General features: G+C 47.4%; 1 protein-coding gene and 1 pseudogene across 2 annotated transcripts in view; one reads left to right on the forward strand and one right to left on the reverse strand.

Annotated features, from left to right (window-relative positions):
- Stxbp1 (syntaxin binding protein 1) overlaps window positions 1-26,129 on the reverse strand; it is a 61,602-nt gene that overhangs the window by 33,466 nt on the left and 2,007 nt on the right. For both annotated transcript variants that reach the window (XM_057754487.1, XM_057754489.1), the window contains exons 2-3: window positions 1,965-2,014; window positions 566-647 (exon numbers count right to left, since the gene is read on the reverse strand). In XM_057754487.1, the coding sequence (XP_057610470.1) occupies window positions 566-647; window positions 1,965-2,014 (132 nt within the window). The remainder of the gene's footprint in view (window positions 1-565; window positions 648-1,964; window positions 2,015-26,129) is intronic.
- On the forward strand, window positions 14,122-14,510 carry LOC130864305 (ubiquitin-conjugating enzyme E2 C-like; annotated as a pseudogene).

The following is a 26,129-nucleotide window of genomic DNA, read 5'->3' on the forward strand; positions in this document are numbered from 1 at the left end:
ACATTCTTCTACCAATTCACTGACCTTCGACCCTAATCTGGAGCGCCCAGGTGTCTCACGGCCCTCATCAGAATGAAGGTGAGTTCTTTGCACCCCTGTATCAGCTATTTGGGTCTCTTCTTTATTACATATTTAGGGTTTTTTTCCTATTTGGTAGAGTGCTACCTTGCTTTTAAAAATGCTTAGTTTTAAACAACATATATAGGTGTGTGTCTGTGTGTGGGTTTGTGCACATGAGTGCAGTGCCCATGAAGGCCAGCAGAGGGCACCAGATCCCCTGGTGAGTCACCTAACGTGGTGCTGGGAACTGAACGTGGATCCTCTGAAAGAGCAGTACACACTCTTAACCGCTGAGCCATCTCTCTAGTCCCAGTCTGGCCCTTCTATTTGACATTCATTTAACCTATGTTTAAGGAGCACCCAGCACTGCATTCTGTGAGCTTCAGACACCACAGGGGCTTCCAGTCTTACCACACAGGTTGCTGGAAGCATCTAAATTCACAGGACAGTAACGAATAGGGAGGGTACAGCATGCTGCAAGGGAAGCGGAGAGTGCTGTGCTCACTTGTGATTCCCTCGGTCATGATGTCTGTCATCTTGCAGCAGGAGGACAGCATCCTCATGCTTAACTGGTCCACCACCAGCACCTGGAAGGAAGAGAACCAACCGCTCAGAGCTGCACAGCTTCCGCCCCCATTCTCTCACTGGCTTCCTGTAGGAGGCCATTCCCTGGGGCCTGGAGGTGAGCCAGGGCACACACTTGCCTTCCCTTCCTGACCTCAGCTTCTAGACACTGACTCAGCTTCAGGAACTTTAAAATACTCAGAGGCATGTTCACAAAATCAGACAAAAAGAGGAGGGAGTGGCGGACGGCACCGACGCTCAGAGGCCATCACAGCCGTGGTGTTTTCAGGGGGTAACTTGCTCTCACGGAGACTGAGCAGTGTGCACACGTACAGTGGGTCACAGGGCCCAGTGCAGCTGCCATCAGGGTTCCTACCTTCATCAGCATACATCTGTCCAGACTAGATGCACAAGAATGTTCCACATTTTTCCTAAGTCCCTCCACCCCAGTAGAGAGAAGGAGCCAACCGTGAGAGCAAGGCCTTTCTTCTCCTTCATGGTATAAAGCAGGAGGAGACCACAAGCTGAGCGAGCAGCACAGTCAGCCCTGAGCAGAAAGCTACTGCCGCACAGCAGCCCGAGCCTCACCTGATGAGGAAATTCCCGGGGCTGCAAGTCCTGCCTGATGGAAAGGGTGAAAGAGAGACATGCCTACGAGTTCCCACCAGATGTCCTCTCCTCTAGAACTGTGGGGATCAAAACAGAACCCACAGGGCCATATCTGGGCTTCAATGTCCTTCTGTGCCAATTAGCTCCCAAGTCAATGAACGTGAGCATGTGTGGGCTCTTGACTCCAGGGAAATGCCAGGTTCCAAATGGACAGTGTAGACCCTCACCAGCACGAGGAAGTTCCCGGAGATTCATACCACCTCAGAGAACCTTCATCCACTCAGGTTCCACAGAAAGAGCCTCTGGACCAAGATCACACAGGAAGTCATGCATGGTCCCATGGGATGTTCTCAGTCCTGCCAACTACCCTCCAACTCTGTGTGTAGGTGGGGGACTGTGTTTGCATGTGTGTCTTCATGTGTGTGTGAGAGTGCACATGCTGATGCCACGTGTCCTCTTCAATAGCTCTCCATTTTATTTACTGAGGCAAGCTCTCTGGCTGAACCCAGATCTCACCAATCCTGCTGACCATTCTAGTTAGCCAACTATCACCCGACTGCTGGGGTCGTAAGCACGTCACCATGCTGCCCAGCTTGCTTGTGTGGGTGTGGGTGTGGGATGTGCACGCTGGTCCTTACCCTGGCACAGCATGTAGTCCATCCACTGAGCCATCTCCCCAAACCCTTCACGCAAATGAACTCACCTTTAGGGTCACAAACTGCTCTACTTACCTTCCACTCCCCCTTCTTCTTAACTTTCTTGATCACATCATGCATGATCTCTAGAAAAGGGGGGAGGGGGAGTAAGAGACAAGGGGAGAGGAAGGGAGAGAGAGGGAGGGAAGAAAAGGAAGGTAGAAAGACTGTTACTATAATTTCAAAGACTTTCGTGCCTGCCTATTGGCCTGGGGCATGTGCCCTAGGCCTTGCTCTCGTCAGTTCTGCAGTTCAGTCTGTGGACTGAGACACAGCCACCCACCACAGAGGAAGTTCTCTTCCTGCCTCCATAAACCACTGACTTATAGACGCTTTGATCTCACGGCTTCTTTATGATTCCCAAACAAAAGACCCCAGAGGTTATCTGTACGGGGAACTATCTGCTGGCCTCCAGAGCAAAGCCGAGCCAGGCGTGTGCACACACCTGGAATCCCAGCGTGTGGAGTCTGAATTAGAGGCCAGCCTGGGACTCAAAGGTAGCAGAATGTCAGCCTGGACAATGAAGGGAGATGCTGTCCCCAAAACAAAGTTAAGCTGAGAAGAATGCTCGCCGATTCCCTTCAATAACAACAAACCAGGGCGCAACGACCTGAGTGACACTCTAGCGGATGAGCAGTAACTGTTCTCTCAGTCAAAGAAATCCCAGGGAGAATGCTGAGGTCTACATCTTTGTGGCTCTCCTTAATGTCTGGCTTCATAGCGGACAGCTGTCTGTCCCTTCTGCTTCTGAAGCCAATCTGTCTGGAATCAGGCGACATTGGGAAAGGGCTCAGAAGAGCATGAAAAGGAGAGCAATGACCTCACAGCCTTCCTATGGAGACAGCTGTGACCCGAGTCCTCCCGAGGACGCTAGACTTGGAAACCACTGTTCTAAGTCATTAAAAGGCCTGATCAGGGGGGCTGGAGAGATGGCTCAGAGGTTAAGAGCATTGCCTGCTCTTCCAAAGGTCCCGAGTTCAATTCCCAGCAACCACATGGTGGCTCACAACCATCTGTAATGGGGTCTGGTGCCCTTTTCTGGCCTGCAGGCATACATACAGACAGAATATTGTATACTAAATATATATATATACACACACTTTAGCCGGGTGGTGGTGGCGCACGCCTTTAATCCCAGCACTCGGGAGGCAGAGGCAGGCGGATCTCTGTGAGTTCGAGGCCAGCCTGGTCTACAAAGGGAGTTCCAGGACAGGCTCTAAAGATACAGAGAAACCCTGTCTCGAAAAAACCAAAAAAAAAAAACCAAAAAAAAAAGGCCTGATCAGGTCTCTGGCCCCAGAGATCCCTTCAAATGCTCCAGTCAGCAGGGGCCTGAGGTCTTTCACACTATGAACTCATCTGTGCCATGCTCTCACCCATTGTCATATTGACACACATGTCTAAACGGCCTAGAGGCCTCACACGCAGGTCTGAATGGCCACAGAGGCCTCTCACACGTCTGAATGGCCACGGAGGCCTCACACACATCTGAATGGCCACGGAGGCCTCACACACGTCTGAATGGCCATGGAGGCCTCACACACGTCTGGGCAGCCACAGAGGCCTTGTAGGAAACAGGGATTTTGCTGCTCTGATATCAACATGTAGAAGAATTTGAAAATAGACCCATATCTATCACCATGCACAAAACTCAAGTCCAAATGAATCAAAGACCTCAACACAAAGCCAGCCACATTGAACCTTATAGAAGAGAAAGTAGGAAACACACTTGAACGCGTTGGCACAGGAGATCACTTCCTAAATATAACCCCAGCAGCACAGACACTGAGAGAAACAATTGATAAAATGGGACCTCCTGAAACTGAAAAGCTTCTGTAAAGCAAAGGACACGGTCAACAAGACAAAACGACAGTCTACAGAAAGGGAAAAAAATCTTCACTAACCCCACATCAGACAGACATCTGATCTCCAAAATATATAAAGAACTCAAGAAACTGATCACCAAAAGAACACATAATCAAATTTAAAAAAATGGAGTACAGACCTAAACAGAGAACTCTCAACAGAGGAATCTAAAATGGCTGAAAGACATTTAAGGAAATGTTCAACACCCTTAGTCATCAGAGAAATGCAAATCAAAACAACTCTGAGATTCCATCTTACACCTGTAAGAATGGCCAAGATAAAAAACACTGATGACAATTTATGCTGGAGAGGTTGTGGGGAAAAGGGAACACTTCTGCATTGCTGGTGGGAATGCAAGCTGGTACAACCCCTTTGGATATCAGTGTGGCGATTTCTCAGAAAAATTAGGAAACATCTTACCTCAAGACCCAGTAATACCACTTTTGGGTATATTTCCAAAAGATTCTCAATCATGCCACAAGGACATGTGCTCAACTATGTTCATAGCAGCATTATTTGTTATAGCCAGAATCTGGAAACAACCTAAATGCCCCTTGACCAAAGAATGGATAAGGAAAATGTGGTACATTTACACAATGGAGTTCTACATAGTAGAAAAAAAAATCTTGAACTTTGCAGGAAAATGGATGGAGCTAGAAAACATTATTTTGAGTGAGGTAACTTAGACACAGAAAGACAATTATCACATGTACTCATTCATAGGTGGTTTTTAAACATAAAGCAGAGAAAACCAGCCTACAAACCACAATCCCAGAGACAACAATGAGGACACTAAGAGAGACTTACATAGATCTAATGTACATAGGAAGTAGAAAAAGACAAGATTTCCTGAGTAAATTGGGAACAAGGAGGGGACCTTGGGGGAGGGTTGAAGGGGAGGGAAGAGGCAGGGAGGGTAACAGAGAAAAATGTAGAGCTCAATAAAAATCAATTAAAAAAAAGAAAAACACAGATGGATCAATTTAAAATACCACGTATTACTTTAAAACAAGCACATAATGCTTGTTTCAGGAGGTTGAAGTAGGAAGATGGCATGTCTTTAATCCCAACGCTTGAGAGGTAGAGGCAGGCAGATCTCTGTATACAACATTCTGCCTCCATGTATGCCCACACGCCAGAGGAGGGCACCAGATCTCATTACAGATGGTTGTGAGCCACCATGTGGTTGCTAGAAATTGAACTCAGGACCTCTGGAAGAGCAGCCAGTGCTCTTAACCACTGAGCCATCTCTCCAGCCCTATACTAGCTGTTTTTACGTAACTGAGATCATGTTTCATATTTCTCTTTTATTTATATACTCATTTTCCTGTGCGCATCCTGTGCCGGGCGGTGGTGGCGCACGCCTTTAATCCCAGCACTTGAGAGGCAGAGGTAGGTGGATCCCTGTGAGTTTGAGGTCAGGGTTTCCAGGATAGCCAGAGAAACCCTGTCTTGAAAAACCAAAATATTAATTAATTAATATAGGAGAAATACTTTTAGTTCCTGGAACTTAAATGTCTGTGTTGATTTGGGGAATTGAACTTAGGGCTCCATATACTCAAGGCGAGTGCCCTACCACTGAACTGCAGTTTCAGCGGCTTCCAAGTATCTTAAATAACAATGGTCCACACTGTACTCAAAAACATTTCCAGGCTGGGCAGTGGTGGCGCACACCTTTAATCCCAGTACTTGCAAGGCAGAGGCAGGCTGATCTCTGTGAGTTCAAAGCCAGCCTGGTCTACAGAGCTACAGAGAAACCTTGTCTCGAAAAAAAAAAAAATTCACCAAGTGATGGAGTAAATCAGGTTATATTCCTGTAATAGACTACTGTGCACCCACTGGAAATAATGATATGGAAAACATACACTTATGCCTTCACTCCCTCACTCACTAAGCGCTGGCTGGGGACCCCCACGGTTCCAGATGGGGACCCCCACGGTTCCAGACCTTGTACCACACTGGAGGAACAACACAAGCTCTGACCAGCTCCTGTGGGCTCATGGGCTCATGATAGGAGCAGCACCCAGAGCTTCTCCTATGTGCCCTGAAAATACATGAGGAGCCAGGACAATACAAACAGGCACAGAACAAGGCCATCCCGAGGACACTGGGCCTGACTAGGAGACAGCCACTAGAGAGAGGAGAAAGGAACGCTCACAAAAGCTTGTAAGGGACAAAGAAAAGACACTTGACCTTTGTGAGCGGCAGACGACACAGGGTCCCTGGCCAAGGGTATGATTTTATTTGACGGGTACTGTGAAAGCACGGGAGGTAGGGAGGTAACTGCTGTGCTGTGATGGAGGTGGCAGGAAGCGGGCAGATGTGACACAGTATCTACCAAAACCCCGGTACCAGAAATGGTAACAGAAACCGAGGCAGAGATTACTAGATGGGTATACTAGGAATTCAAGGCTAGCCTGGTCTACGTAGTGAGTTCCAGGAACAGCCAGAGATATGTAGAAGACCCTGTTTTGGGGGGATGTGGAGAATAAGGGGGATGAGAGACAACTAAGGGGGAAGTTTGGGTAGGCAGTCAGAGATAGCGCCCTAGTGTAGAAGAATGGTCTCAGCAGCAGTTACAAACTGGGGAGTTATACAGAAATAGGAGGGGCCTGGAAAGATAGCTCAGCAGTGAGGAGCACTCCCTACTCCCAGCACTCACAAGGAGTGGCTCGAGCAGGGCGGTGGTGGCGCACACCTTTAATCCCAGCACTCGGGAGGCAGAGGCAGGCGGATCTCTCTGAGTTTGAGGCCAGGTTGGTCTACAAGAACTAGTTCTGGGGCAGGCTCCAAAGCTACAGAGAAACCTTGCCTTGAAAAATCAAAACAAATAAACAAAAAAACCAAAAAACAAAAACCACAAGAGTGGCTCACAACCTCCAGTAACTCTGGCTCCAACAGATCAGTGCTTTCTTCTGGCCTCTTCAGGCACCTGCATGAACATGGCACATACATACATGTACATGCACACAGGCACAAATAAAAATAAAAACCAAAGTTAAAAAAAAAAAACAACTACAGAGAGAGAAATAGGAGGTAAGACTGGAGATGTGAGCTTGGCTCTCAGTGAGAGAGAGAGAGGATGGTTGGCAGATAACCTTGGAAGACTTGCGAAAAAGGAGAACAGATAAACTAACAGGAGAGATGGGAATGCAAAGGAGGCTTTGTCTGCTCTGAAAGGTGTGAGAGAAGCAAAGCATTGATGCGGGCAAAAATAAACAGAAGAGAATCCAACAGAGAGGACAACAGGGAGACTGACTCCCTTCTGGGGATGGAGGGATGGAGCCGGGGCACGCAGCACCTGACCTGATGGGGGAGGAGGGACAGTGAACAGTGTTGGTGAAAGAAGGAGCCGTGCATCTTCCCAGAGACCAGCAGAGTGAATTCCTGCATGTTAGCATTTCCGGACAGCTCTAAAAGCCAATTTGGTTTGTGACCACAATTTCAAGTGAAACCAGGAAACCTGGGCAGATTTTCATTTTATTTTGTGAGACTCGTTATGTAGTGCAAGTTGACCTCAAGGTTGCAATGCTCCTGCCTCAGCCTCCTGGGTGCTGAGATTAGAGGGTCGCCGCTGCACCTGGCTTTCCCTCCATCTCTAGAGGGTTCTAGGGGTAGAATTCAGGTCAGGCCACTCAGCCATCTCTCCAGCCCTACAGCTGCCCCACCCCCAATTAATTAATCAGTTAATTAATTATAGTAAATGAAATCACTAGGGCGTTATAATTCTATCTGTTTCATTGAAGGTTAGCATGCCCATGCTCCAAATGCAAACACAACTTGTTTTTGTTGTTGGTTTGCGATCTAAATGATTTGTTCTCTCTGTTCCTTAGCTCCATACCTTCCACCTGGGAATGACTGAGCTCTTGGGAGACTCTTGGGCTTTTTAATTTTTTAATTTATATATTCATTTTGGTATTTCAAGAAAAGGTTTCTCTGTGTAGCTCACAGAGCTCTGCCTGCCTCTGCCTCCCAAGTGCTAGGATTAAAGACATGCACCACCACTGCCTGGTTAATTTATTTTCTGAGATTATAATATTACCTCATTTCTCCCTTTCTTTTCCTCCATCGAAACCCTGCCAAATATCCCTTTGGCTCTAGTCAAATTCGTGGCCTCTTTTTTTCTTTAATGTTGTTACATACAACTGTTTTTCAGAAGCATAGACAAATTGGGAAAATGTAGAGCAAATGTTCTTTTTATGAAATAAAATGATTAGCTTTAATTGCTGATGTGTTCCGATGTCGCTCCATGCTTCTACTAGGAGAAGACAACAACAAAACAAAATAGAGAGGAGCGCTCTGGAACCACTCTGGGGAGGACTCGGCCGCTCTTCTCTGCTGTCTCTGTGAAGAGAGCTTGGGCGTGTGCAGGAGCACGCACGGAATGCACGGTGTCCCGGGCTTCTGTTAAAGCCAGCAGAGCAACCTCAGCTGACTGCAGGACTCTGCCACCAGACAGGATCCTGGCTCCCTACTCCAACAGAAAGGTGTGCTTCCCTGCAGCTGCCTTGGTGCCGTGGACAGCAAGTGCTCTGCCACTGACCTACACACAGTCCGGCCCTCTGCTTTATCTGAACTTAACAAATGACTTGGGCTGGAGGTATCTTTTGCTACCAGTAATTAATTTAAATGCAGTGGAAGACTTTGCCCTTGAGACGTTCCAATTGGGGAAGGTAGTGATACAAGCCAAGCCCAGGTGTTCAAAGTCACACCAGCCTCAGTGACTGCAGTGTGCTCCCTCCCCATGCTCTCGGAGCATATATTTGTCCAGGGTATTCTTAACAGCCAATCCCAGCCCTGCCCTACATTCTGTAATCCAATACCAAAAGGGAAAGATGGATTAGAGCCCATTTTAGCACCAAGAGTCGGTGGCCCAGGCTATTTTCTAGCGTATAATCCCATCTCCGCCTCTACTCTGCAGATCTCCTCTGTGCAGAGAGACCAAGAGCCATCTAGAGCTGGTCAGCTACTCAACCTCCACCTCGGGCCACACAAGCACAAAGACCTGAGCCTGAACCTCTGCAGCCACATACAAAGCCAGGCATGGTGGCATGCATTTGTAATCCAAATGCCGGAAAGACCGACGGGACGGGCTGGCTGGGGCTTGCAGCCTGTTAGTCTTGCTTAGGTGAGCCCCAAGTCCTAATCAGAGACCATCTTAGAAAGACGGTCAGCTCCTGAGGAACAACACCCAACACTGTCCTCTGATGTCCACGTGTGCCCACACACACCCCAGGAGGATACACATACAGGCACGCTCTTACGTCTGTACCTGCTCACGCTGTAATGAACTAGAGTGTGGTTAGGGTTGGGGCTCCGCGGGAAGCATTTTTCAGGCAAGAAAGCAGGTGCAGAGTTGCAGTTAAGATGGAGGGTAGAGGAGTGAGGGACAGACCAACTGGTGAGCGCCATGGAGCTCTGGGAGGACGGCGCAGGGCAGCTCCCTTCCTGTCTGGCACCTCCATCCCTGTCCCATTCATGACATCTAATATGGCATGACAATTTGGCAAAATGCCCACACAGAACCTTCTGGCACAGACGAGTGGAGTTCTGTGATCTATGGTGGGCCTCATAGCTGAAGGGGGTGGCTTGTCCAAGGGTTCTCCACTCTCGCACTGCCCCAGTGTTCAGAAGACCCAGTTCAAATCCTGCCTCTTAAACAGAGGGTTCAGAGGTCTTCCCGCAGAGCCTGCTGGGGAGATCTGTCTCCATTCTTGAAGGACAATACAGGTGAGCAGTGGCTGTCCTGCAGTACAAGCCTGCAAAGCAGATGGGTCAGGAAACTCTTCCCTTAGTCCTCACACAGATGCAGTGAGGACTGTGCGGCCGTGCAAATGCAGAGACACGAGCATTCAGGGAAGAACAGCCACCCGCCATCTTAGAATGTACTGCCTTGCTGGGCTGTTGTTTTGCCCTGGAGACAGATCCAGGATCTTCTGTATGATAAACTCATGCTCTACCCCCAAACTGTACCCCAACACACACACACTACTTTTTTAAGACAGAATCTTACTATGTAGCCCTGGCTATCCAAGAACTCACTATGTAGACCAGGCTGGTAGATCTCTGTGAGTTTCCAGGCCAGCCTGGTCTACACAAAGAAACTCTGTGTTAAAAAATAAAATAAAGTCGGGCAGTGGTAGCACACGCCTTTAAATCCAGCACTTGAGAGGCAGAGGCAGGCGGATCTCTGTGAATTCAAGGCCAGCCTGTCTACAAAGTGAGTTTCAGGACAAGCTCCAAAGCTACAGAGAAACCCCGTCTCAAAAAACTTAAATAAATAAATAAATAAATAAATAAATAAATAAATAAATAAATAAATGTCGATCTGCAGGCACTGATGGCCCCTGAACAGTTTGTGGCTGTTCTTCTGCCTGTCTTCGCAGCGTCCAGATTGGATTGGGGAGTACATCTTACATCTATATGGTCAGAAAGTGACAGATTCATGCTGGAAAAGCTCTTATGTAACATCCTTGTCTTGAAAAAAACAAATTGGAGATTATACTGGACCAATCACTTGTCACCAAAGCTGGCTGCAGCTTACTATCCATGGGACACCAGGACCGAGAACGGTGGTGCTGGTCACCAAAGCCGGCTGCAGCTTACCATCTGTGAGGCACTAGGACCGAGAACGGTGGTGCTGGTCACCAAAGCTGGCTGCAGCTTACCATCTGTGTGGCACCAGGACCGAGAACGGTGGTGCTGGTCACCAAAGTTGGCTGCAGCTTACCATCTGTGTGGCACCAGGACCGAGAACAGTGGTGCTGGTCTCAGCCTGAGCTTTACTTTGGCTGTGATTTATTTGAAGAGGAGACACTGTGGTTTTAAGAAAAGATGTGTCATGTAGGTTGTCTAAAAATAAAGTGTATTAACTTCACTTGGAAAGAAAGAAAAAAAGGAATAAATAATGTGGTTTTTCTTAACATGGGACTGTCAGTCTTCAGATGATGCCCCTCCACTTGCCCTATAAACAGCATTTACCTAAGATTTTAATTTACTATTTGTATCTCAACTGTACTTGCAGATGCAAGAGAAACCAAAATAGAGACCACAAATCATCAGTGACTGCAAGAACATGATGCCCTCTCTGCAACTGCTGAGTGGCTGCAGCCCAGCCATTTACATTTGATTCTGGGGTGGTAGGGAATGGGAGGGAAAAATGGGGCCCAAGGGTGTGAAAGCTGGGTTGATGATGGCTTGATTACCATGGTGAGCACACCCAGATTCTGCATAAGACTTGGATGCCCAGCCAGGCGGTGGTGGCGCACGCCTTTAATCCCAGCACTCGGGAGGCAGAGGCAGGCAGATCACTGTGAGTTCGAGCCCAGCCTGGTCTATAAGTGCTAGTTCCAGGACAGGCTCCAAAGCTACAGAGAAACCCTGTCTATATATATATATAGAAAAGGCGATGACATCCATGACATGGGCCTGAGAGGAGTGCATGCCAGAGAACGTCTGCCATCGGATAGGGAAGCAAGCCCTAACCAAGACCAAAAGGGTGCCAGGCCAAGTCAAGTTACAGAAATGATTTCACTTTCTCTTTCGAGAGACATTCTCCTTACATTTTCCCGTTTCATGAGGTTGAGAGCCAAAAGTTCAAGAAGGTCTCTCAGGCCGAGGATGTCCCTGGGGGCACGGACACAGCCCTGGCTTCAATAATTAGTACCAAAAATAATAGGAGACACAATGATAAGTAAAATAAAGAGAGTGACCTTGTTCTTCCTATGGTCGCCTAAACACAGTTCCCTTGGATAAAGGGAACATTATAAAAATACACACAGGTGGGAAGATCAGCAAAAACAGAAACTACAACAATTCCCATTTTCTTAAAGCCTTATTTTGCTACTTTGAACCAAAATAAAACAACAACAACAAAAAACAAGGAACGCCTGGGTGGAGGGGGCACACCTATAATCCTAATCCTAGTTACTCAGCAGCTAAGGCAGGAGGATTGCAGGTTCCACGCCTATTAGGAAACATACTCCAAGTGTCAACACGTAAAGGGAGGCAGGGCAGCTTAGTGGCCCAGGGTTCAGTCCCTAGCATTATGCATACACACACCGGAGGGGGCGGGGAGAGAAATGGAAAAATAATAACAGTGCCACGGGAGGCAGTTTATATCTGCCCTTCTCTTGCACCACCAGCAGGGGCGCTCATGTACCAATGCCTATTTGGTCTCCAGTCTGAATGCATTTCTCTGCCAAACACTGAGGTCCTTTCAGCACAGACGCTCTGTAAGTCAGCGGAACTGAGATGTGGCCAGCAGACGCATTAGAAGTGGCATCTGTATTTCCCAGAGAGCAACATGAGGGGGAGTACGCTCTGAAGACAGGGAGATGGAATGGAGTGCTTCCTCGGATCTCAGAAATCCGGAGCGGATCGGGCAGTCCAGTGCTTTGAGACAGGGAATGAATCTGCCCCCCGGGGAATATCTTGGCCAGGGAGTGCTAGTAACTGCCTACAATCTGGTCCAAATACCAACAGTACCAAGTTGAGAGCAGTGCCCTAGCTCATCTGATCATGGACTGACAATCCTTCTGGAACCTTCAATACAGACTTTTATAGGTATCACACTGACATGAGAGGGAAGCAGTCTCCCACCAAGAACAAGCACACAGAAAGCTCCGGTTTCAGGAGGACTACTTCCTTTTCCTCAACTCTTACATAAGATACCAGGAAAAGTGGGGCTGGAGCGATTAAGAGCATTTATTGCTCTTGCAGAAGACCCAGGTTTGAGTCCCACAGGATGGTTCACGATTGTCTGTAACTCTGGTTCCAGGGCATCTGAAGGCCTCTCCAGCCTTTGCAGACACCAGGCACACATGTTGTGCACAGACATATACACGGAACACCCATACACGTAAAATAAAAATTAAATAAAGATTAAAAAGGAAAAAGATACCAGGACAAAGAAACATCTTATTTGGGTTGGGGCTTACGATCGAGCTCAGGAAAAGGTGGGGATCCAAGGAGAGAAGATGCTGGCAAGCCAAGAGAAAGGGCGGATGCTCGCTTCCATGGAGTACGCACACCGAGGGATTCTCCAGGCGGTCTTCTGTCTCAGAGATCCTTTCCTAGATTAGCAATGGTACTGTCTGCCGAGGCCAATTCCACTCACTCCTATCTTCATGTTAGCTTTCCTTTAGGCTCTAAGGTCATGATCTTCACAGCTGAGGACACTTAAAATTGCTTTCCCTGCATGTCTTCGTCCAGAACAAACTGGCCTTATGAGCCTTTGCTGTAAAACACTTGCAGACGCTGGGATTGGGGGGAGGTGGGAACGATCTTTGGCTACATAGTGAGCCCTAGGCCAGCTGGGCCTTTATGAGACCCTGTCTCCAAAAACCCAGGAGAGGAAAACCAAACAATTTGTTACTGTTTTGGTTTTTTGAGGCTTTCAAAAAACCGGTTAGTTCCAGCTCAAGGTGTGCACCACCATTCTCCCCCAAAACAACATATTTTTTCAAAGTTCCTACGCAGACATTTTATTGTTCTTTTCCACTTGAAGTGATGGAGGCAGAACTCTGACTTTACATCAGCCGTACGTACTTCCCCAAGTACCTAGGCAGGACTGGAACATTCTGCTGGAGTATGCAGTGGAGGCTGGGTGCTGAGGTGGTCCTGGCTACCTGCCCTCAACTGAGCAGTGGGAAGGTGGCAGAGACTGCCTGTGGAAGTCTCCACACTGTGTGACTGTGCTGAGACGCTATGCCCAAGACTGCTTTGTTGACAATGTACCTTGGAGCTTGGGAAGCTGGCTCGTTATGAGATGGCTGAATTTGGCCTATCTCAAATACTTGCGATTTTTTTTTAAGTAAGTAATTTATTTATTTATTTTTGAGACAGAGTCTCACTATATAACCCTGGCTGTCTTGGAACTGCCTATGTAGACCAGGCTGACTTCAAACTCACAGAGCTCCATCTGCCTCTGCCTCCCAAGTGCCAGGGATTAAAGATATATGCCACCGCACTGGGCCCAAATATTTGTTTTTAACCTGTAGTCAAGCTCTTGCTTACTGCCCACATAATCAGCCCTAAAATGCTGAGATTTATGACTGCTTTATAGGGAGAAAGAAAAAATTACTGGCCAAAGAGTCTGCACTTGCTGTTAGGGGGCTGGGGTATGGTGGATGCGACATCTGTCTGACAGCCCCTTCCTCGTTCCTTTATAGACGGCAGTTCTCCTAAGTGATGTCTCATTTTACACTGAATCTATAGTCTGATTTTTTACAGCAGACACACTAGCTGTCTTTGTATCCATGGAAGCTAAGACCATCCTAGGGCCACGCGGGCAAGAGGCTACAGCAGGAACTGATGACCCCTGTCTGGTGACAAAGGGATGTCCACCTTCCTATTCAAATGGGTAGGGACCAGTCCACGGAGCAGCCGGCGCAGTATATGAAGACCTGAGGTGTAAACTCTCACTAGAGCTCCCCAGTGGCCACCCTTACAACGTACCCGCCATGAAGTTCCTCACACCCTGCTACCACCCCAGTGCAGACACCCAGGGCAGCATCTGCCTGGACATCCTCAAGGATAAGTGGTCCTCACTATATGATGTCAGAACCATCTTGCTCTCTACCCAGAGCTACTAGGAGAACCCAGCATCAACAGCCCTTTGAACACACATGCTGCTGAGCTCTGGAAAAAATGCCAGTGTTTAAGAAGTGCCTGCAAGAGACCTATTCAAAGCAGGTCTCCAGTCAAGAGCCCTGACACAAGATGTCCAGCTTCCCTCTGTGTTGTCTTGTTCCTTAGATGGTCTGTCCTCTCCTTGATTTCCAAGCTGTGGTGTTATTTTTATTTGCTTTTTTTGGGGGGGGGGGCGGTTCGAGACAGGATTTCTCTGTAGCTTTGGAAACTGTCCTGGAACTCACTCTGTAGACCAGGCCTACCTCTGCCTCCTGAGTGCTGGGATTAAAGGTGTGCGTCACCACTGCTGGGCTATATTTGCTTTTTAAATTAAGTTTGCTTGAGCCCTTACAATGTATGTTAAATAAATACATGTTGATTGTTTTTGTATAAAAAATTTATTTGGGCCGGGCGGTGGTGGCGCACGCCTTTAATCCCAGCACTCGGGAGGCAGAGGCAGGCGGATCTCTGTGAGTTCGAGACCAGCCTGGTCTACAAGAGCTAGTTCCAGGACAGGCTCCAAAACCACAGAGAAACTCTGTCTCAAAAAAAAAAAAAATTATTTGGAAGGCCGGGCGGTGGTGGTGCACGCCTTTAATCCCAGCACTCGGGAGGCAGAGGCAGGCGGATCTCTGTGAGTTCGAGGCCAGACTGGTCTACAAGAGCTAGTTCCAGGACAGGCTCCAAAGCTACAGAGAAACCCTGTCTCAAAAATCAAAAAAAAAAAAAAATTCTTTGGAATTCTGATAGAATACAACAGCGGAAACAAAAACTTAAGGGAAAAAAAATACAGAATGATAAATTTGAGGAAACCTAGAAGACACAGTGAAAGCCAGGTAGATAATTGGAAAGAAAAGGAAGTCTGCGCACCATGATGTGGAACAGCCAAGGTACGGAAGCTCCTAACAATGTCTAAAGGACCCAGTGGTGGTGGCCCATGCCTTTAATCCCAGTACTGGGGAGGTGGAAGCAGGTGGATTTCTGTGAGTTTGAGACCAACCTGGTCTGCAAAGTGAGTTCTCTGTTTCACAGAGAAACCCTGTCTCGAAAAACCAACCGACAAGCAATCAGAGTCTAAGGGTAAGCTAAGTGGTAAACTCATGAAGGCATGACTGCTTCATCTTAAAGCCCCAGCCTCTACGCCCGAACAAGGTGAGTCTGCAGGTGGGGTTCTTTATTGTGCACATGTGCCTGTTGCGTTCACACCACAGCACACAGAACTCTGGCTTGGGGGCCAGCACTCTTATCTGCTGAGGGCAAACAAGCTTATAGGTTAAAGACCACAGTGTGAAGTGCAGCCAAATCAGAGCAACCCTTTGCCCAGTTCCCATGCTTCTTTTTTCTCCCGAGAAGAAGAGTGTGTCTCTGGACACTGTCCTGGCTATGCTAAAGACGAAAAGTTAGTTCAGAAGACACGGCAGGGCTTGGTCACTCGCTGCTCCTGAAAACCAACACCTTTAAGTTCTTCCCTCTCTTTGCGCTGCCAGGTAGAAGCAGCTCCGTTCCTCCTGCCATTACAGTGAGACCAGGGGATTGTGCGACTGGATTAGAATCACTAGAAAATCCGACAGATGCTGTATCTCAGCTCAGCGTAAGCTGCCTTTCTGCCCCACTGCCGCAATCCTCGTCCCGGCTCCTGCTTGTCCTTGTGAGTCTGCTGGCATGAAATATGAGTATAGTGCTGCCTGTCCCCAAAGACACAAAGAAGGAAAAGGCCTGGTAAGGCGATCCACGCAACAGACAGAAGAATCTGAGCCCCTACTCTGGGTGAGGGTCCAGTCTGGGGCTTTCTTGATGCCTCCCAGAGCCAGAACCCCATGGCCTGATACCATGCTCACCTAGCACAAAACCTGTCCTTCCTGACACTGAAACTATCCACACTTCCTCCTCTAAGAAACCATAAGCAATGAAGTCAGCACAGACAGCTACTGATCCTAATACAAGGGAAGCACCAGGAGGTGAACAGCCCTCAAGTGACCTGCTACAAAGCCTCCTTGCTGGAGAGCTTGCCCCTGAGCTGAAGAGCTGTCGCTGGCTCTAGATCACTGAGAATTAAGCTCAAGGGTCTGTGAGTGAAGAGACGCAGACACTGCCCGACAGACGAGCCTCCCTGCTGGCTGCTCTGGCGGGGCCTAGCTGTCAAAGTCAGTGTCTCCTTCCTCCACTTTCCCACCCTCTCATCTGACTGTCCCCAATAATTTAGGTCATCTAATGGCCCCCAGCCTGCACCTCTATCATGACTTCTCCCTTTGATGCCCCTACCCACTGGCTCTCAGCACATTCTTGAGACGGTACATAGGTGCCTAGGGAAGCTAACGTTCTCCCAGATCTGTTGTTTCTCTTGCTCTTCGTCTCCCAGAAGGCTAAGGAAGTCCAGCACCCCTCCAGCTTCTCTGTGTCTCCCCTTCCCCAGCTTAGCTATGCTGGGTCCCTCTTTCTTGCCAACCTCAGCTCTTCCAGTGTTTGTTTCTTGGGCCCACTGATACCACCTTCTGCTCGGCTAGCTTCTCCTCTTACAGGCCTCCTTGTCCTCACCTGCTTCCCATGGGTCCCGACATTATCCAGAGTCCCAGTGAGGCAAAGTCACTGCTGTGCTGCTACCACCGCCCTGGACCCCACAAGAACCGGGTCTCCCTAGGTTTGGAAGTACAGGCCTAGAACCCCAGCACGGTGGAGGCCAAGGCAGAAGGACCAGGTTACTCATCTACCACCTTGCTGCATAGCTTCCAGCACCAATATTCTGTCTATATGATGATTAACAAACAAAGCACTGGGCTCCAGACCCCTTGGAGGACACTGAGCGAAACCCAGGTGTGTCCTTAAGTTTTCTGACACCTCCACAGGCCACCATAGAAACACTGGCTTCTGGAGACCAATCGAGCCTGTACCTTCACAACTAGGCTCTGTTGGGAGTTTGTTCTTACTGTTGATTGGTGTTTTGGTTTCTTTTTTGGTTATTTATTTATTTGTTTATTATTGCTTTTTTGAGACAGGCTTTCTCTGTTTAACCCTGGCTGTCCTGGAACTTGTTGTGTAAACCAGGCTGGCCTCAAACTCAGAGATCTGTCTCCTGAAAACTGGGATTAAAGGCCACCACTTTAAGCAGCGCAGGTTGTGTTTGAACTTACATTCACTTATTCGTGTATGTGGGTAGGCACTTGTGTCACAGCGTGCATGTGACAGCAAAGAACAAACTGGGGAATTGTTTCTCTGCAATACCAGATGGATCCAGTTCTGTACAGTGATGGCCAGTGTTATGACCTGTCACAGTGTCTGAGGAGGAGTCCACCACTCTACTCGATGAGCTCATGACTAGAAAAGTGCAGACCCCTTGGTGCTGGCGTCCTGAGCCCCTGAGTGCCAGTGACTTAAAAACTGAGCTTTAGACCTAGGGCTGATAGCTCGGGGCCTGAGAACTGGAGGCTCAGAACCGCAGGTGTCAAAACCAGGGACTTACAGCTCTCATTGCTCAGGTTAGAGTAAGCTCTAGCCCTTCCAAGTTGGAGGTCTATGGTTGGCTCCTGGCTGGAGATGGACATTTCTAGGTGCTCAGGTTAGAGGCTTATTGCCCTGGGCTGGTGTGGAGGTCCTTCTGCCTAAAAAGAACTGATTTGAGCCTATGGCAGGGAAGAACAGAGCTAGGCGGGGAAAACTAAATGGAATGCTGGGAGAAAGGAGGTGGAGTGAGGAGAAGCCATGGAGCCGCCACTGGAGATAGATGTGCTGAAACTTTGCTGGTGATATACAGATGAATAGAAATGGGTTAAATTAAGATATAAGAGTTAGCCAATAAGAAGCTAGAGCTAATGGGCCAAGTAGTGATTTAATGAATACAGTTTCTGTGTGATTATTTCGGGGCTAAGTGGCCGGGAACCAACAGGCAGCACCCTCCTCCAACACTGGGCTTTGAGTGCTAGCAGCCCTGCAGCGGGAGTCACAGCTGCAGAGCTCACTGCAGGTGCTGGAACCCTCAGCTCAAACCACTGATGCTCTCTGAACGCATCCAGCAACCAGGACTTACGGCCTTGGCTCTCCCCAGGCTCTCCCCTTCTACAGTCTCGGCTCTCTGATTCCCCTCCACACACACACACACACACACACACACTTCTGCAGCTGTAGCTTAGTATCTCAGCTCAGCTCCCAAGTTTCTGGTCTTTGCTGCTCTCTACACCTTGACTACTTTGCTGCTGCTGCTGCTGCTTCCATTGCTCCGGCTAAGAGCCCAGGCTCTCACCTGTCACCAACCCAGTCCATGACAACGACCACAAGTGGGGCCTGGCAGGGAGGTACACACTGTAATCCTGGCACTGGCTGCAGGCAGGAGGATTAGGAGCTTGAGGCCGTGGCTGGCTAACCATCAAAGCCAAGGCTAAGCAGAAGACAGAACATAAACAGACTGCTGGGAGGAGGCCTTTCTGGGCCTAACGTTACAATCCCGGGGTTGGGTCACAGGAAAGCAGTTTCCTGGACTGACCAGAAAACAGAGAGAGGCCGTACCTCACATGCTGTATACAGACTGACCAGAAAACAAAGGCTTTGCTTGCTTAAAGACAGCCGGAAGGTGGGCATGAAGCTTCACAAAGCTTCTACTGTCCACAGCCTTGTTTGGACACGGCTCGGGGTTCCAATCACAAGCCTCACTTCTGCACCAATCACAAGCCTGTCTGGACATCGCTCATCAGCATTCTGCCCACTAGCCGCTGGAGAGGGACATCCCCTCCAACCCTAACTGAGAATAGCTCACCGAGGGTCGTGTAGAGGTCACAGAGGCTACTCACAGCAGCACCCATTTCCTGCTCTTCCTTGTAAGTTGTCTGGAGAGGCTGTGCCTAAGCAAGGCCTCCTGAGGTAGACTTTCCTCAAGTTTCCGCGAACTGTTCAAAGCATCTGGGCTGCTGAGAATCTGATTGATTGACAGGGGAAGGGTGGACACTTGCTCTTAACAGCTTCAAATACTCAAAGGAAGCATATTAAGGATGCTTACCATAAAGATCCACCCTGCAGTTAGCATCTCAGTGCATTTCCCAGGGCTTTACCTCTGGCCAAATGCCCTTAGGAGAGCTGGGTCCCTCTGGTCGACTTCAAAGCTGACATCCTGAAAACTGTTCTCCAAGAACAAGCTCAGGACCACCAGGGCTGCTGAACTCCCACAGGTAACTATAAAATTGAGCCTGATCGCTTTGCTAAAGAAAAAATACCTCATTAGCTACCAAACACCTGTGTGTCTCAAAAGCCAGAGGGAAAGCTATTCAATGGACAGCCACCCAGCACTCGGGAGGCAGAGGCAGGCGGATCTCTGTGAGTTCGAGACCAGCCTGGTCTACAAGAGCTAGTTCCAGGACAGGCTCCAAAACCACAGAGAAACCCTGTCTCGAAAAACCAAAAAAAAAAAAAAAAAAAAGATAGTCAATATAATGCAGACAGACAGACGGCAGCCCTAAACCACGGCTCTGGGAAATTCTGCCCCAACTTAAACTATAAATCACATCATTATAAGATGACAACCAGTTCAAGCAAGGAGGGTGATATCTAGAAATAAGCACCACGAAGTTAGGCATAGCTGGATGTGGTGGCACACACCTGTAAACCCAGCTGGTAGGGAGGCTGAGACAGGGAAATGGCTGTGAGCCACACAGGGAGACACTGTCTCAAAGTTTAAAAGTAAATGATAATAAATAAAATAAACTGGGAACAAAGACACAATGAGATCATCCCAAAATATATTTTACAGTCAGGCAATGATGGACATACCTTTAATGATGACACTTGGGAGGCAGAGGCAGGCAGATCTCTGTGAGTTTGAGGTCAGCCTAATCTACAAAGTGAGTTCCAGGACAGCCAGGGCTACACAGAAAAACTCTGTGTTGAAAAATCAAAATAATAATAATAATAAATATACTTTTTACATTTTAAATAAATGTCTAAAAAGACATGAAATCATAACTATTATATCAAAAAAGTTATTTTTATTTTTAAAAATATTCAAAGAAAGGAGAAGGAACAGTTGAGCCTAAGAATTGAGTTTAGCCTGGAACAAATAGATCCTATCAAAGAATAGAAGGGGAGGAGGGGCAGGGGAGGAGGGGAGCAAGCCTTGGCAGGGGATTTGTAGAACTTTAGCCTCAGACACTTGAGGAAAGGGGAGCTGGTGAGGCGGTGCAGCGGCTTTGGGGGCTCTTCAGGAAGTTGAATTCTGAGGGCTGGCAAGACATGGTGAAGAGTTGGGGATTGAACTGGGATTGTCAGGTGTGGGACAAAGCACCTTTACCTGCTAGGCACGTAGGTAGCCATATCATAGCATACAATCCATCAATCCTAACCCTAGGCACGTAGGTAGTCATACGATATCATACAATCCATCAGTCCTAACCCTAGGCACGTAGGTAATCATACAATATCATACAATCCATCAATCCTAACCCTAGGCACGTAGGTAGTCATACGATATCATACAATCCATTAGTCCTAACCCTAGGCATGTAGGTAGTCATACGATATCATACAATCCATCAATCCTAACCCTAGGCACGTAGGTAGTCGTACGATATCATATAATCCATCAGTCCTAACCCTAGGCACGTAGGTAGTCATACGATATCATACAATCCATCAATCCTAACCCTAGGCATGTAGGTAGTCATACGATATCATACAATCCATCAATCCTAACCCTAGGCACGTAGGTAGTCGTACGATATCATATAATCCATCAGTCCTAACCCTAGGCACGTAGGTAGTCATACGATATCATACAATCCATCAGTCCTAACCCTAGGCACGTAGGTAATCATACAATATCATACAATCCATCAATCCTAACCCTAGGCACGTAGGTAGTCATACGATATCATACAATCCATCAGTCCTAACCCTAGGCATGTAGGTAGTCATACGATATCATACAATCCATCAATCCTAACCCTAGGCACGTAGGTAGTCGTACGATATCATATAATCCATCAGTCCTAACCCTAGGCACGTAGGTAGTCATACGATATCATACAATCCATCAATCCTAACCCTAGGCATGTAGGTAGTCATACGATATCATACAATCCATCAATCCTAACCCTAGGCACATAGGTAGTCATACGATACGTTCACAGAAACATCTGTGGGTATATGTCAGCGAAACGGCTCAGTGTTAAAGGTGCTTGTCACGAAGCCAGATGACCCTAAATTCCCAGGACCCACATGGTGGAGGGAGAGAGCCAACTGTGGACTTCCACATTTGCCATGGTATGCATTTACACATATACACACACAAAGTAAAATAAATAAGTGCGATAATTTTTTTAAAAATTTGTGGGCGATTGCTTAACTGTAAATAACTCAAAGGTCCTTGATCTGGAGGATGGAGGACATCCATATGAGTCAGTGATGAAAAGCCAAACACCAAACACACACAACACAGCAGTAAAGGCAATGCACTATGCGAAGGAAGTCACTTAGGGAAGACAGGGAAATTATGACAGGGGAAGTTGCGACAGGGTCTCACGTGGCCCTGGCTTGCCTTGAACTTTTCATGCAGTTTAGTGTAGCCTAGAACTTGCTGCAATCCTCCTGCCTCTGCACCCTAGTGTTGAGATTGCCAGCATGTACTACTACCACACTGAGTGAAAGAAAGTTTTTAAAAATGTATATATGGACCAGGCGGTGGTGGCGCATGCCTTTAATCCCAGCACTCGGGAGGGAGAGGCAGGCGGATCTCTGTGAGTTCCAGGCTAGCCTGGTCTACAAGAGCTAGTTCCAGGACAGGCTCCAAAGCTACAGAGAAACCGTGTCTTGAAAAACAAAACAACAACAACAAAAGTATATATGTTGTGTATACATGTTTGTGTATGTACAGTTGTGCGTGAAAATACATGTTTGTATGAACTGGAGCCAACATTGGTGTCTCCTGCTATTCCTATCTCCCTTAACTTGTGGAAGAGTTTCTGTACCTACAGCTCAGATTTAGAGACTGCCTGGCCAGCACGGCCCAGGGATCCAAGTGTTTCCTCTACCCACTCCCTTCGAGCTAGGGTTACAGACACACGTGACCACACCTGGCACTTTTACCCGGGTGCTGGGATCTGAACTCAGGTCCTCATGCTTGCACCGCAGGCAGTTTACCCACTGAGCCATCTAGTCCCAGAAATCACATTTTAAAAGCTGGGTGAGGTGGGGCACACCTTCAGTACCCACACTGGAGGCAGAGGCAGGAGGATCTCTGTGAGTTCAAGGCCATCCTGGTCTATATAGTAAGTTCCAGGACAGCCAGGGCTACACAGAAAAACCCTGTCTTAAAAAACAAGACAAAAAGCCGGGCGGTGGTGGCGCATGCCTTTAATCCCAGCACTCGGGAGGCAGAGGCAGGCGGATCTCTGTGAGTTCGAGACCAGCCTGGTCTACAAGAGCTAGTTCCAGGACAGGCTCCAAAACCACAGAGAAACCAAAAAAAAAAAAAAAAAAAAAAAAAAAAAAAAAAACAAAACAAAAGAAAAAGAGCTACATGTTCTATCCCATTGACATGGTATTCTAGAAGGAGCAAAGCTAAAGGTAATGGAAAAAGTTCAGTGGTTGCCAGGAGCTGAGAGTGGGAGAAGAAACTGTCCATAGGGAACAGCACGAGAAAATTTATAATTTGCTGGGGTTTTTTGTTTTTTGTTCTTTCTTTCTTTTCTTTTCTTTCTTTTCTTTTTCTTTCTTTTTTTTTTTTTTTTTTTTGATGATAGGGTTTCTGATGAAGCTGGCCTTGAACTTACAGAGATTCTCCCACTGGAATTTTTGTTTGTTTGTTTGTCTATCTGTTTACTGAGACAGGATCTTCCAGAGAACCTGCATTTGATTCCCAGCGTCCACATTTGGTGACTCACAACCAGCTGTAATTCAGCCCAGAGATCTGACACCCTCTCAGGATTCCACAGGCACCTATACACTCAGGCACACAAAAATAAATCTTAAAAAAAAAAAGTTAAAGGGGGCTGGAGAGATCCCTCAGAGGCTGAGAGCACTGGCTATTCCTCCAGGGGACCCGGGTTCAATTCCCAGCAACCACATGGCAACTGTCATAACTGTCTGTAACTCTAGTTCTAGGGGATCTGACATCTTCACAAAGACAAATAAGCAGGCAAAATATGAATGTATATGAAATAAACATAAATAAATTATTTTTTAAAAAAAGAACTGAAAACCATAGCCCTGAGTTAGTAAGATGGCTCAGTGGACAAGGGTATTTGCAGCCAACCCTGACCTGGGTCTGATCCCCGGGACTCACATGGTGAAAGAAAAGAATGATCCCTGAAAGCCCTCTACAAGCCTCAACGGCACACTTGCTCCCAAACAAGTAAATAAATGTATTTCTAAAATTAAAGTCCTGAAACAAACAAATAGAAAGATAAGAAAATAAATAAATAAATAGCCCTATAGATTCGGGAGATGGCTCAGCTAGTAAACCCTTGCTGGGCAAGCAGAAGGCCCTGAACTTATCTCCAGTAAAAAGCTGGCACATGGGCACAAGAACCCATAATCCCAGCAGGCAAAGGGTCTGAATTTTCCCCACAATTCTAGCTAAGTCTATTTTCTTTCTCATTAGTTATTGGTGCAGCATTAACTGGGTGCCAGCCCCAAATCATGCACTGAGGACAGACATAAGAACAAGACACCTATACTCTCCCCTGAAGAAACTTAGGACTGGTTGGGCAAGACCGGCATACACAAGTGCAATAGATTGAGCGCATCCTGAAGTGTGCTGGGGAAGTAACAGAAAGCTTCCCGGAGGGCTGTCTGTCACAATCGTGTAACTATTTTGCTGTGGTTTTGTTGTTTCTTTCTGAGACAGGGCCTCACGATGTAGCCCGGCTGGCCTGAAACTTGCAGAGATCTGCCTGTCTCTGTCTCCGAAGTACAGGAACTAAATAAAGGCATGCGCCACCACGCTTGCTTGGCGCAGACCCATGTTTAATTCAGTTTCCAGCTTGAAACGCCATAGCTCGAGCAAGCTCTAAACAAATGTCTGTAGAATAAGTTGCCAAGTCAAGCCACAGCCTCTTCTGCCCACAGCTGTGGGCTATCCGAAGATGCTCAACTCTGAAGGGACTAGGGGGGCACTGGGACTGGCACAACGCAAGTGCCAGACTGCGTTAGATTGGGGCAGACGACAGGGGAAGGAAGGGTTCAAACTACATTTGTTTACTTCGATCCTTTCTTTGTTTTTTGTTTTGTTTTGTTTTTGAGACAGGGTTTCTCTGTGAAACAGTCCTGGAACTCACGCTGTAGACTAGGCTGGTCTTGAACTCACAGAGATCTACCTGCCTCTGCCTCCCAAGAGCTGGGATTCAAGGCATGCGCCACCACCGCCCAGCTACATTTGTTTCCTTTTATTCATAACCTAAATGACATTGTTCATTCAGCAAATGTGGGCCTCCCCCAAGCAAAACAATCAAAGAAAAACAAACAAGATCATTTTTTACTTATGAACAGCTGACAGTGATGGTGCTGGCTAGTCTTCGATCAACGCGGCACAAGCTGGAGCCACCAGAGAGGAGGAGGTCTCGATTAAGAAAATGCCTCTGATCTGGGCGGTGGTGGACACCTTTAATCCCAGCACTCAGGAGGCAGAGGCAGGCGGATCTCTGTGAGTTCGAGGCCAGCCTGGTCTACAAGAGCTAGTTCCAGGACAGGAACCAAAAAGCTACGGAGAAACCTTGTCTCGAAAATCCAATAAATAAATAAATAAAATAAAAAAAATAAAGAAAATGCCTCTGATCTGGGCGGTGGTGGACACCTTTAATCCCAGCACTTGGGAGGCAGAGGCAGGCAGATCTCTGTGAGTTCAAGACCAGCCTGGTCTACAGAGTGAGTTCCAGGATAAGCTCCAAAGCTACACAGGGAAACCTTGTCTCGAGGGGGTAGGGGAGCAGCTTTAGGTGTAGATGTAGAGTAGAGGGTAGAGGCCTTGGGGTTCAATCCCCAACATTGCTTAGAATGAAACCCTCCAGAGGCTGAAGGGGATCAGTACTTAGTTCATCCTCAGCTGCCCAGGTTCACCTGGGCTACGTGAGTCTCGCGACTGCTAAAAAGAAAAAAAAAGCCTCTTTATTTCACTCTTATTGTTGGAAGAAAAAAGTCGAAGTAGAAACCTCACCAAAAATTAGGAGGCAGCATTAAAACAGGATTCAAGATGCATTTTCCTAAAGCACACGCCTAACTCAACTGTCACAGAAATAGAAGCCTGTTCACACATTCACAGGTTTTTTTGTAAAACTGCGTTTATTTTTGTACACCACGGTTTCACTTTGTTTCAAAAGAAATTCTGGCCATATTGCATACTGATTTTTTTTTTTTTTATCTTGACGCTTACTTCTAAAAGAGACAAGGCAAGGGGTTATGGTGACAATTGACAGGGGTCTTGGCAAAAGGATGCAAAGACCCTGCTTCTGAGCTGGGTATGGTGGTGCAAGCCTGTATTCCCAGCATTTTGGTAGACTGAAGCAGGAGGATTACCATGAACTCAAAGCCAGCTCGCACTGGGTAGTAAGTACCAGGCTAGCCAAGGCTACAAAATGAGACCTTGTCTCAAACAAACAAACAAAAAAGATGGACGGGGTGACTCATACCTATAATCTCAACATTTGTGAAGCTGAGGCTGGAGGATTAAGATAAATTTAAAGCCAGTGGAGGTTACACAGTGTCTTCTGGCCAGTAGCTTGGACTACAGAG

This window comes from Chionomys nivalis, chromosome 22 (assembly GCF_950005125.1).
Source record: "Chionomys nivalis chromosome 22, mChiNiv1.1, whole genome shotgun sequence".
Taxonomy (NCBI): domain Eukaryota; kingdom Metazoa; phylum Chordata; class Mammalia; order Rodentia; family Cricetidae; genus Chionomys; species Chionomys nivalis.